Genomic DNA, 12,832 nt, shown 5'->3' with positions numbered 1-12,832 from the left:
TGATCATCTCTTGTTTGTCAGAAAGCGACTGCATAATTAATTAAAAATATTCTATTAATGTCTTCAGCAAAACAAAGACTGATTCGATCTACAGCGCGCTTGTATGGTGAATGATAAAACGCTGTGGAAGACAATTATCATATAGAAAACTTTGAACTGATGAAGACTTGGACTCTGATCCAGTAACACGGATGTCTATTAAATTTAACCACGGTTAACCCTCAACTTTGCAATAATAGGCTATATTGAAAAAAATATTTCTTGTTTTTTCCCATGTCTGTAAGGTTTGAACAAGATATAGGAATAGATTAATTCAATAATTATTTGATTTCAATAAATTTTTATAATAATGTTCCTTGTAGCATAGGCCTACACTGCCAGGCTACCAGGAAATATGATATGAAAAATAATTCAGACTATAATATGAATAATATTAGCTTGAGCATATTTTAGAGCTCAAATACGTATTTGAATTCGTTTGTGGGTTTAAAATTCCAAATTTTTTCCGGCAAGAGAACCCCCGAGCCCCTTTTATTCTGGCGGTATTACATACCTCAGACCCCGCGGTAGTTATGAAGAAATGTTAGTGGATAATTCAGTCTGAATCAATCGAAATAGCAATTCATAATGAGAAATTAAGTCATTGTTGTCATAGTACTGGACTGTTGACAAAATTATTTTCTTGTTCTTGTTGTTGTTCTTCTTCTCTTTCTTCTTCTTCCCCTTCTTCTTCTTCTTCTTCTTCTTTTTCTTCTTCTTCTTCTTCTTCTCTTCTTCTCTTCTTCTTCTTCTTCTTCTTCTTCTTCTTCTTCTTCTTCTTCTTCTTCTTCTTCTTCTTCTTCTTCTTCTTCTTCTTCTTCTTCTTCTTCTTCTTCTTCTTCTTCTTCTTCTTCTTCTGAGTCTAATTAGAAGTAAAATGATCTTCAACCTTTCATTTTGATTATCAATTCATTCCTGCCTTCTACAGGCATTAAGTTTGAATTTGAGTACATTACTTCAAATTTTCAAAAGTTCAAGGTTTCAAACGAATTAAGAATTATTCCACCAATGATCCCGGAATAATGTGGAGGAGCAAATCACTCATGGAGGCTCGAATATTCATTTTCTATCAATAATACGAAACTTGTATCTACTGTACATATTCTGCTAACAATTAACTTGCCTAGATTCTAGATTTAGAAAAGTATTGAAATATTATAGAGGTAAAATTGATGAATTCCATGTCAAATTTGCGGAGTTGTACAGTTTGTCAATCGTCTACTCAATCTTTCAGTCACATTCATCACATTTCAGCTTGAAAAATCTAGGAGAAATAATATCTAAATTCTGGAATATTTTCATACTCTCAGTTTAAAAGTGGCAAACTTCAATGAAACGTCATCGTTTATTATTAAAAATCGAATTTAATTATGACTTAGAAATCGGTCTCGTACATTTAGTAAAAAATTAGTTACAGTGCTATCTAGCGTTGCGGTGTTTAGAACGTGACGGGTGGAGCTACAACAGGCTGTGGCAGATGGCTGGCAACAGGGTGGAATCCGTACTCATCAGCGGTGTACGTGACTTGGTAAGTGATGCCCTCTGGTGAGGTGAACTGGTATGAGCCGGATTTGACGATTACATTTCCGTCGTTTTCGTGGTTCCTCTTGGTGACTCCTGACTCTTGCACGGACTGACCATCTCCGGTGAGGTATCTGAGGAAACAGAGAGAGATCGATATAGAAACAATTGGAACCGTTGAATGTGAATGAGAGAGAAGGAAACAAATTAAATCGTTTAAAAGGAATGTAGATGAGATTGATTGATTATATGCCTTTATTAGGGCGGAGTTAGGACTCCTGGTCCTCTCTGCCACACAACCCTAGCGATGGATGGAGATTGATTGATTGATTGAGTACTTTATTTATGTAGATTACAATATATACTGGTTTATACACTTATATACAATAGCTTACAATACAGCAAAATTATAGATGAATCTACAAAATATGAATTAAGAAAATAATTATTGAACTGTATATGATATGAAAAAAGCAATTTGTTATAACTATAGATAAAATAGATAATATTCTTATGCATCTACATAAATTGACGGAGCTTTGGACATATCAATGTCCATTCTTCGGAAAGAATATTCAAAATATCCTTCCCACTAACTCTCTACCAAAGAGAGGGTGATTGATTGATTGATTGATTGAGTACTTTATTTATGTAGATTACAATATACTGGCTTATATACTTCTATACAATAGCTTACAATACAGCAAAATTATAGATGAATTCACATAATATAGACTAAGAAAATAATTATTGAACTGTATATGATATGAAAAAGTAATTTGTAATATAATAACTATAGATATTATATTGTTATGCTTCTACATAAATTGGCGGAGCTTTGGATATATCAATGTCCATTCTTCGAAAAGAATATTAAAAATATCCTCCCCACTAGCTCTCTACCAAAACGTTAATTTAATTAATTAAACTAAGGATTTATTTATTAATGGAAATATTGTAAAAGTTTTAATTAATATAAATATTTGAGAGAAAAAAACAGAAAATTGATAGAGTAAAATAATTATATAGGTAGATCAAATTATTGATTAATAAAATGAAGTAGGCTGAAAGTAGATCAGGGTAATCAACTTTAAGTAATATACAGCAGTAGCAGTGGATAATTAAAATAAAATGAGTTTATATAATATATATACAATTGATTCTATAACAGGTTTAAAGGTTTGTATTTGTGGGATGGGTGAGAGAGAGAGAGACAGTGAGAGAGGAAGAGAGTCAAATGGAATCGTTGAATAGAGATGAAGATGAGAGAGAAGAAGGTGTGAGAGAGAGAGAGACAGTGAAAGAGGAAGAGAGTCAATTGGAATCGTTGAATAGAGATGAAGATGAGAGAGAAGAGAACAATTAAAATTATTGTTGAATAGGAATGTAGATTAGATTAGATGAGAGAGAAAGAGTCAATTGAAATCGTTGAATTGAGATTTGGATAAGAGAGAAAGATAAAATTGAAATCGTTGAAGAGAGAAGCAAATAATTGAAAATAAGGGAGAGAACAATATCGAAACTGTGAGCGCTTCTGTGGTTTTGTTATCGTATGGCTCAATATCTGAGGAAAGAAAGAGAGAGAAAAACAATTAATTGTAATCGTTGAACAGAGATATGAATATGAGAGGAAGAGACAATAAATTGTAATAGTTGAATAGAGAAGTAGGGCATAGGTGTAGATGAGGAAAAAGAATTGAAAATGAGGAAGAGAACAAATGATTTTATGAAAAAAACTTCATAGAAGATTAGAGACAACTCAGACAGAAATGTCTAGAAGTAGGCCTATACTCGGACTTCGACTGCAACAGAGAGTTAGAAACACGGAAGTTTTGAGAATGAAAAAATTGCGGATAAATGTTATCAATAGATTAATTCCAATAATAGGTACTCGTATTTTTGAGTTTGTTCATGATTGAACTTGTTCATGATTGAGTTTGTTCATGATTGAGTTTTGTTCATGATACATGAGTGTATTTCAAGAAGTAACTGACGAATTAAAAAGCAACTTCCTTTTGCTATTCTTCATTGATTAATACAATAAATACATCATCAAAATGATAGGGAGAGAAAAAAATAAGGTACCTAACCTTGTGCTATTCCTCTCGCAAATTTAGAAAAGGTTACACATAGCCCGAAATAGGTTAAATCTTGTAGTTGTTCACTTCACAAAAATTTTCAGTCTTCAGTTATTTTCACAAAGTAGATTTTCAAATTTAGATGATTCAATAAAACCAAACATAGAAGAAATATTTCACATTATTATCATGAATCCTATACTATTAAACGAGCAACTTCTGTTTATATGTTTAGATGTTTATATGTTTGTATTTCACCGGATCTCGAAAACGGCACTAACGATTCTTACGAAATTCAGATCATAGTAGGTTTATAATATAAAGATTCGATTGCACTAAGTCTTATCCCTGGGAAAACTCACTGAAGGACATAAAAAGGATAATTATTATTCATCCTTGGAAAAGCAGATGATAATAATTATTTCGTCGTCCGTTAGTGATGGAAGTGAGTGAGCGAGTTTATGTGTGTGGGACTGTGTCAAAATTATGACTCAGCTGTTGAACTTTTGTAATCATTCAATCAGGTACTTAGTGCCGGTTGCAAAAATGACGGGTTTTTTTCAATCCTGATTAATTCCAGTAGATCCATCTTTTTTAAATGGTCTTCTCTGATTTGGTACACGAGAAGTTAAACAGGATTAGAATTTAACCGGCTTTTGTGCAACTGGGCCCTTGTAAGGGAAATTTTCGCATTCCTCTGGGAATTACTCTCAATTGACTGTGATTAGATGAAACATTTCTGTATGAATGTTATTATAATTTCTTCTTTCGTAATAAATTTTGTTTGCTTTTGTACTCCAGAGCGAAGCTCGGTCCCCGATATTTATCATAACGTATTGATTTTATATTTTTATGTTGCTGAAAAAATGTTTGAAAAATGAAATGAATTGAATGAATTCGAATCATATTCTAGTGTTGGTTCATGATATTGTCGAAAAAATAACTGACGAATTTGAAAGCAGCATCATCTTACTATTGATTCAATATTTTTATGTTGTTGAAAAATTTTCAAAAAATGAGATGAATTCTAATAATATTTTCGTGTTAGTTCATGATATTGTTCATAAAAATAACTGACGAATTGGATAGCAACATCATCTTAAGCCACTTACACTCACATCGATTTTTGTTGTATGTTTTACCGTCCTTATGAATTGTATTAAATTGAATGGAACTTGACAAACATCACCTGTTTGAAATCATCTGTTTAATCAAATAGAATTCATGAGGACGGTAAAAATCGTACGAACAAAAATCTGGTGTGGTGCACTCACACAACTTTCCTTGCTGTTATTAGAATTGATCACCTGACGCTAGTGTTCACGCGCATCACAAGTCTACTATTCAAAGATCTAAGCCAGCTGGTGACAGGACAATAACGCTGGAGACATACGAGTTCTGATATCTCTTCATAGTGTTATTTAATAGAATCAACAGTTGCCAACAGTTTGCAATTGGATAATCACATTTTCTCGAATTTCGAGCTTAATTCCAATTTTAGGTGAAAATGTTACTCAACATTAATGGTAGAGATTTTTATGCTCAATCTTCTCCACTCGATTTTTTTTGTTTAAATTGTATCTGAAGCCTGATAATTGGGAATCTGAAATCCAACTTTGCATAGATGGGGCGGAGCTCCTGAAAATTTTACAGATATGGGACTTGTGGCAATTGATAGAGCTTATCAATGACTATTCTAGGTATAAATTTAATCAAAATCGTTGGAGCTGTTTTCGAGAAAATCGCGAAAAACCCTGTTTTTGACAACATTTTCGCCATTTTAGCCGCGATCTTGAATTGCATTTGATTAACTTGAGGACCTTAAGTCACAAATTTCAAGTCATTCCGTTAATTGGGAGATGAGATATCGTGTACACAGACGCACAGACACTCATACACACACACACACACACACACACCACACACACACACACACACACACACACACACCACACACACACACACACACACACACACACACACACACACACACACACACACACACACACACATACAGACCAATACCCAAAAACCACTTTTTTGGACTCAGGGGACCTTAAAACGTATAGAAATGTAGAAATTTGGGTACCTTAATTTTTTTCGGAAAGCAATACTTTCCTTACCTATGGTAATAGGGCAAGGAAAGTAAAAATCGATGTGTGTGTAACTAGACTTACTATTGATTCAATATTTTTGTGTTAGTTCATGATATTGTTTAGAAAAATTACTGACGAATTGGATAGCAAAATCATTCAATATTTTTGTGTTAGTTTTTTTATATATAATTTCAAAAGATTCTCACTTGAAGTTGAAAGCTCCATCATCATGACGATCCTCGGTGCGGGAGACAACTGGAATGTGATTGGCTGATCTGATTGACTGAGGTGCCTGAAAGTGGTTGAAAGGTACCTGTGCCTGTGCGGAGGTGAGAGCAACCAACACGGCTGAGAGGGTGACGAAGGTTAGCTGCAATAGACAGAGATGGAACATAGTTAGGAAAAACTATAGTATAACTCTCAAAAGAAACACTTCACTTATATAGGCTACTTTTTTTCAAATTAATAAAAACAATATAACTGGTATTTCTGTGAACAGTAGACCTCACGCAGTATCCTCATCCACAAGTACCTGATAAACTATAGACCTTATGGAAATACAGCAATTTACTGGCTTCTCCACACAATCATCTGTCTATTCACTTGTCAGCTGATTTATGATGAATAATTCTATAGTCTGATGTTTACTCTAATATTGGCGTATGAAGGAGGCTCTTTTCCTTTTATATTAGCCTTGAAATGAAAAATTCCCAAAAACCTTGTAAATACGTCGATGCGCAATTAAAAAAGGAACATACCTGTCAAATTTCATGAAAATCTATTACCGCGTTTCGCCGTAAATGCGCAACATTCAAACATTTAAACATTAAGAGAAATGCCAAACCTTCGACTTCTTAGACCTGACTTCGCTCGGTCAAAAACGTGTAGTGGCCTTCATTAAAAACTTTAAAATATTTTAACGACTAGTTTCGACGTAGGTCATTTTCTAGTTAAAGTGTTTTCTTTCAATAGAATCGAATCTTCTAGAATCGAATTTTCTGGGAACCTATTAAATCATTATTCAATCAACTACCGTATTCAAAGATTTGAACCTATTGAGTAAGCTGGCACACAATACTCAGGCCAATAGTGAGGTCCACGTTATAATGGCAGTGTTTGATTAGCAATGGTATTGCTATCCTTGTCCATCATTCAACAAAGCGGAAAGCGCTACCTCTTTCTTGCTTTGCTCTGTTCCTAGATAGTCTTTTAACAATGTAGAATCAACAATCAATTGAAAAATATTTCATCTTGATTAATCATTCATTTATCAATTAATACAATAAGTACATTACCAAAATGATAGGAAGAAAAATAAGATAACCTTTTGCTATTCCTCTCCCAAATTAAGGTAACAAATAGTCCGAAATAGGTCAAGGCTTGTGAGGGTTATATTTGAAATATTGGCTTCTTCAATTCACAAAATTTTCAGTCCTCAAGTATTTTCACAAAGTAGGTTTTTATATCATGGAAATTCATTATGGAATTATTTGAAAAATATAATTTCTTGCTTAATAAAATATACCGGTAATTGATTAATTTAAACGAGAATGAACAGTTGATATTACATCAATAAACCTGTATCAGCCACCGTCTATAGAAGGCATTGACAAGACAGAGGATCGGCAACGTTGATCATCTATCTTTCTCCACTGCCATTATAACGTGGACCTCACCATAGTAACAATCTCAATCTAGTAATAACCTTATTAATCTTGCGATTTTGCATTTATCAGTTTACTGATTACAAATTGTGATTGATTTTAAATTCCTGCTAATAAAATATTATTGATTTATTTAAACGAGAATGAACAGTTGATATTACATCAATAAACCTGTATCAGCTACCGTCTATAGAAGGCATTGACAAGACAGAGGATCGGCAACGTTGTTCTGCTATCGTTCTCTACTGGACCTCACTATAGTGTGATGCTGTGTTAGATATCCAAATAAAATTAAGTTTTTATCAATTTATCTGAAATATTGTTTTTTTACAGTTGTAGGGAAATCTACTACACGAGATGACATCCTCTTGACATCCTAGAGCAAGGCACTCCAACCTACGGCAAGCGGGCCACATCCGGCCCGCAGATAGATTTTGTCCGGCCCGCCGAGAGTTATTGCTACAGATTTTTTAAAATATATATCTATACACATTTTTGACAACAACTGTTCAGTACTCTTCTCTTACTAGCCACTCAATTTCTTAATATGTGTAAAATAAGCAGCGATCAACCATTGCGAGATATTAGCTAATTGTCTGCACGGACTGTACATGTCTCTCCCAGAAAAAGACTCTAAAAACATAAAAAACCATGCTCAAGCTATGTTTTCTCTTCTTGGATCTACCTACATTCTAAGTGGAAAAGAAATGCAATCTTCTCACTAAAAATAAGTATTCTCTTTTAGCTTGGTATCTTTCTGTAAATTCGTGTATTGTCAAGTTGTCTTATTACTATTAAAAAAGTTATTATCATTTTGTTTAACTTGCTTTATTCATGCATTGTCAAGTTTTCGTATGACCTATTTACACTCAATAGATTGGACTTTGTATTGAAATGGAATGAATTGGTTTGTTTCTTCCTGTGTTTCAATTAAACCTACTTGAAACTCCTCATATTATTTTAATGGAAATATAATAATTTTACACCCCCCAAATCCCCCGTCATGTGTGTCCCCACAAGTCAAATTCCACGTGAATACTTGTTATTGGCCCTCTAAGCCTCCCAAGAATTAACAATGTGGCTCTAGAATAAAAAAGGTTGGAGACCCCTGTCCTAGAGTGTAAAGCTGGCGACACATCTTTCTCCACTACCATTATCTTCATATATATCTTTATTCAGTCATGTACAGTTATATGAGAAGGCACAACAGACTTAAACCCAAAACTGTCCCTTCTCAAATGTATACTACAGTCCAAAACAAAATGTAGATTATAACGTGGACCTCACTAAAGTGATTGAAAATTGTGATTTATTATCAGTCTAGTGATAAAATTATCGGTATCCACTCACCATACTCATGTTGAAAGCTGGGACTGCGATAGACCTGTAACTCTGTGAGAAGAAGGAAGAAGACAGACACTGAACTGTGACTGTTTGGAAGACACCCTCAGCTTTTATACTCTGTGGAAGGCTGAAGAATTCAAGGCCGCCGGCGCTCCACCAAACTGCTACAATAACAATAACTAATAGGATAATAGGATGCTGATTGTATTCGCGGAAGCACACAATAATTATGCGATATTATTTAAAAAATTCGTTAAATTGGTTACACTTTCACACTACTTTAGTGTGAAAACTGTTTGTTGACCGAACGAAGTGAGGTCTAAGATTCAAGTCGACGGTTTGGCATTTCTCTTAATGTTTAAATGTTTATATTTTTATATATTTATTTATATGTTGGGAATTTACGGCGAAACGCGGTAATAGATTTTCATGAAATTTGACAGGTATGTTCCTTTTTAAATTGCGCGTCGACGTATATACAATGTTTTTGAAAATTTTGCATTTCAAGGATAATATAAAAGGAAAACGGAGCCTCCTTCATACGCCAATATTAGAGTGAAAATCAGACTATAGAATTATTCATCATAAATCAGCTGACAAGTGATTACACAGATGTGTGGAGAAGCCAGTCTATTACTGTACTTGTATAAGGTCTATAGTTTCAATCAAAGACATTAAAGAGGTATGCATCTTTAAGCTGGGTTTACACGACAGTTATTAACAAAATGGTTATAGCTTAATCCTTATAGATTCTATTAGATTGAACGGAAGTTGACAAACACATATGTTCATCATGTGTATGATAAATTATGTTCAATCTGATATAATCTAAAAGGATTGAGTTATTAACAATTTTTTAATAAATTTGGTCTAATCGCAGCTTTAAGGTATTTGGTTTCAATATTTTGTTTTGCAGTCATGGTATGATTATGCGTGCTATTTATCTATAATCATATTCCACCTATCACATAGGCTACAGATACTTGAACATTTAATGTTCTCAAGTAATTCCAGATAATATTTAATGTATATTATACTATGTTATATTAACAATAATGAACAGTTAATATTACAGATGCATCGGTGTCAGTTATCTTCTATAGAAGGCAGTGGCAAGGCAGAGAGTTTGAATCGCTGTTCTCCCATCTTTCTCCAACACTGACATGATAACTTGCACCCCACTAGATACAAATATAGATATAAAGGTACATAGGCCTAATAATAATTATAAACAAGAATGAATAGGCTTGAATTACGGTATGGTTTATTAACCTTACTTCTTTTATTATGAAACTAATAGCAGTGTATGTTGACTCATATTGTTACAGAAATAAATAATTTATTAGCTACTAGGCGGTCGCGGTCTACTTCAAAGTACCGTACGGTAATATTGAGTTTCATTGAACTCCAGTTTATCAACAATATTATGATTGATATCTTAATCCAATCTAAAACAAATATTTCTGAGTTCATTCCCAGACAGATCTAAAAATAACCTTTCAATAAATTGTCGCGTAAATCGTTTACAGTTTTCTTAGTATTTGAAAAGCAAATTAGTATACCCAATACTTCATTACGGTAGTAAACATCGTTTGAGAGACAAACTGTAGTTGAAGAGAACCGTTAGTCCAATAATTGGCAGTCAATTCCGTTTCTTTATTCTAGCGATATTCATCTCTGCATTACTCCATAATCTCTCAATCAATCAATAATCTCTCTTTTTATTATTGACTAGCAGGAAACCCGTGATCCGCAAGAGTCCATTTTAAAACTTGACGTAATGAAATCTTGAAGAATTTTAAATAGACATATAACCATACTCGGTTAATTGAGAATCTGTAAGCGTAATTCCAAGTATTCAGTTGAGTAGTTGAGTGAGACGTGATGATGCGTCAAACATAATTTTCCTATCCCGTACGTGTATAAGCCAGTTCTTTCCGCTATTATAGTATCGATGAAGAAGTTTTGAAGTCCAATGATACTGTATTAAAATGTTATTTTATTCTTTTATTGATTGATGCAATAATTATTACATCATCAAAATGATAGGGAGATAAAAAATATGGTAACCTTGAGCTATTCCTCTCTCAAATTTAGATAAGGCTACACATAGTCCAAAATAGAAGTTAACTTAACAAAATGGTGATACAACATGGGGATTACTGTATAATAATGGAGATCAAAACTTATTAGAAAGCCAGTTCTTCCCTTTATTGTAGTATAATATCGGGGACCGAGCTTCGCTCTGGAGTACAAAAGCATAAAAAATGTATTACGAAAGAAGAAATTATAATAACATTCATAAAGAAATGTTCTATCTAATCACAGTCAATTGAGATTAATTCCCAAAGGGAAGGCAAAAATTTCCCTCACAAAGGCCCAGTTGCACAAAAGTCGGTTAGATTTTAATCCTGATTAACTTCACGTGGACCAAATCAGATGAGAAGACCATTTCAAAAAGATGGATCTACTGGAATTAATCAGGATTGAAAATAACCCTGCTTTTTTGCAACCTGATTGAATGATCACAAAAGTTCAACAGCTGAGTCATAATTTTGACACAGTCCCACACACATGAACTCGCTCACTCACTTCCATCACCAACAGACGATGAAATAATTATTATCAGCTGTTTTTCCAAGGATGATCAATAATTATCCTTTTAATGTCCTTCAGCGAGTTTTCTAAGGGATGAGACCTAGTTCAAGGGAATCTTTATATTACAAACCTACTATGTTCTGAATTTCGTGAAAATCGTTAAAGCCGTTTTCGAGATCTGGTGAAATACAAACATATAAACATCCAAATATCTAATCATCTAAGCATATAAACATAGAAACAGAAGTTGCTCGTTTAATAGTATAGAATAGATTATGCTACTTGTTTTCTTTCAATTCTATCATTATTCTCACATTCCATTCTCTCAATGACTTTCAATTCTTTTACTTATCATTCTTGAAATTTCATTTTCCCTCTTTTTCTTCTATATTCCCTTTTTCCCCTATCAACATAATCTGCATAAATAAAGAACTCAATCAATCCTCACTTTTCCCCCCTTCACCCCCCCCCCACTAACTCCTCCTCCTCATCATCCTCCTCCTCCTCCTCCACCGCCTCTTCCAACCATCCTTGACAATTATTGTCAAAATCGCCCCAAGCGACAATTCACTACTATTATTGAAACTTTCAATTATTATTGAAACTTCAATCAGCGCACTAAAATATTTATACCAGTTCCACAAAAATAATGAACTCGCCGGCTGTCTATCGAATGCTAATTAGGTGAATAATGGAGTCGTGAAGAGCACGCCGAAAAACATTCAATTAAAATATTTTCACAACGAAATGTTAATGGAATCGCATTACAGGATTGAACGACGTTTACATTATTATGTAGAGAGGTTGACCTCGTGGTAAGACAAAGAGTATTTGAGATCTAGATAACTCAACAGACTGTCATCAATCTTTACTCTTTATTCTTCATTGATTGATACAACAAATACATCATCAAAATGATAGGGAGTGAAAAAATAAGGTAACCTAGTGCTATTCCTCTCCCAAATTTAAATAAGTTTACACATAGTCCGAAACAGGTTAAATCGTTAAATCTCTTAGGTGTTCACTTCTCAAAATTTTCAGTCCTTAATTATTTTCACGATGTTATTTGTTAGATTCTATAAAAGGGCAAAGGAGTGAGTCAATTTTGTTGTCTAACGAACTTGACCTGTAAAAAGGTTCGAAGAATACGTGTTCAAAATTTGAAGCTGATTGATCAATTTTTTCTAAATTTATTATTGAACATACAATCATACGGACAACGACTTTGGCCTTCAGTAAGTCAAAAGTGAGAACTCGCTAGCGCTCGTTCAATCTCTCTCTCTAGCTCACTCTCTCCCTATTTATCTCTTAAGTTTGATTCAATTTTATTGTCAATTTTTGTAAATGTTACCATAGGCAACAGCCTAGTAACAATTATCAATAAATATATCTATCTATCTATCTATCTCTCATTTTTTCTGTACAAATTAATTGAGTAGCCTACTCAATAATTATCAAAGTTCGAATACACAGTAGAATTTTGTCTTTTAAT

At 33.5% G+C, this 12,832-nt stretch overlaps 1 protein-coding gene across 1 annotated transcript; it reads right to left on the bottom strand.

Annotated features, from left to right (window-relative positions):
* Window positions 1–1,370: 1,370 nt before the first annotated feature.
* On the bottom strand, window positions 1,371–8,898 carry LOC120353665 (endocuticle structural glycoprotein ABD-4-like). The gene is made up of 3 exons (XM_039438297.1): window positions 8,749–8,898; window positions 5,941–6,104; window positions 1,371–1,694 (listed from the first exon to the last, which is right to left on the bottom strand). Exons 1-3 carry the CDS (start codon window positions 8,755–8,757, stop codon window positions 1,478–1,480), a joined length of 390 nt encoding a protein of 129 aa, XP_039294231.1. The 5' UTR covers window positions 8,758–8,898; the 3' UTR covers window positions 1,371–1,477.
* Between the last annotated feature and the right edge of the window lie 3,934 nt (window positions 8,899–12,832).

Source organism: Nilaparvata lugens, chromosome 11 (assembly GCF_014356525.2).
Source record: "Nilaparvata lugens isolate BPH chromosome 11, ASM1435652v1, whole genome shotgun sequence".
Classification (NCBI taxonomy): domain Eukaryota; kingdom Metazoa; phylum Arthropoda; class Insecta; order Hemiptera; family Delphacidae; genus Nilaparvata; species Nilaparvata lugens.
Note: the sequence above shows the minus strand (reverse complement) of the source record. Positions and strands in the feature narration are given on the sequence as shown.

Bases quoted from the DNA above. Each gene is read 5' to 3' on its own strand.
- LOC120353665 (XM_039438297.1), bottom strand. The intron at 1,695-5,940 runs GTGAGAATCTTT...CTGTTTCCTCAG, and splicing joins GATGGAGCTTTCAACTTCAA to ATACCTCACCGGAGATGGTC.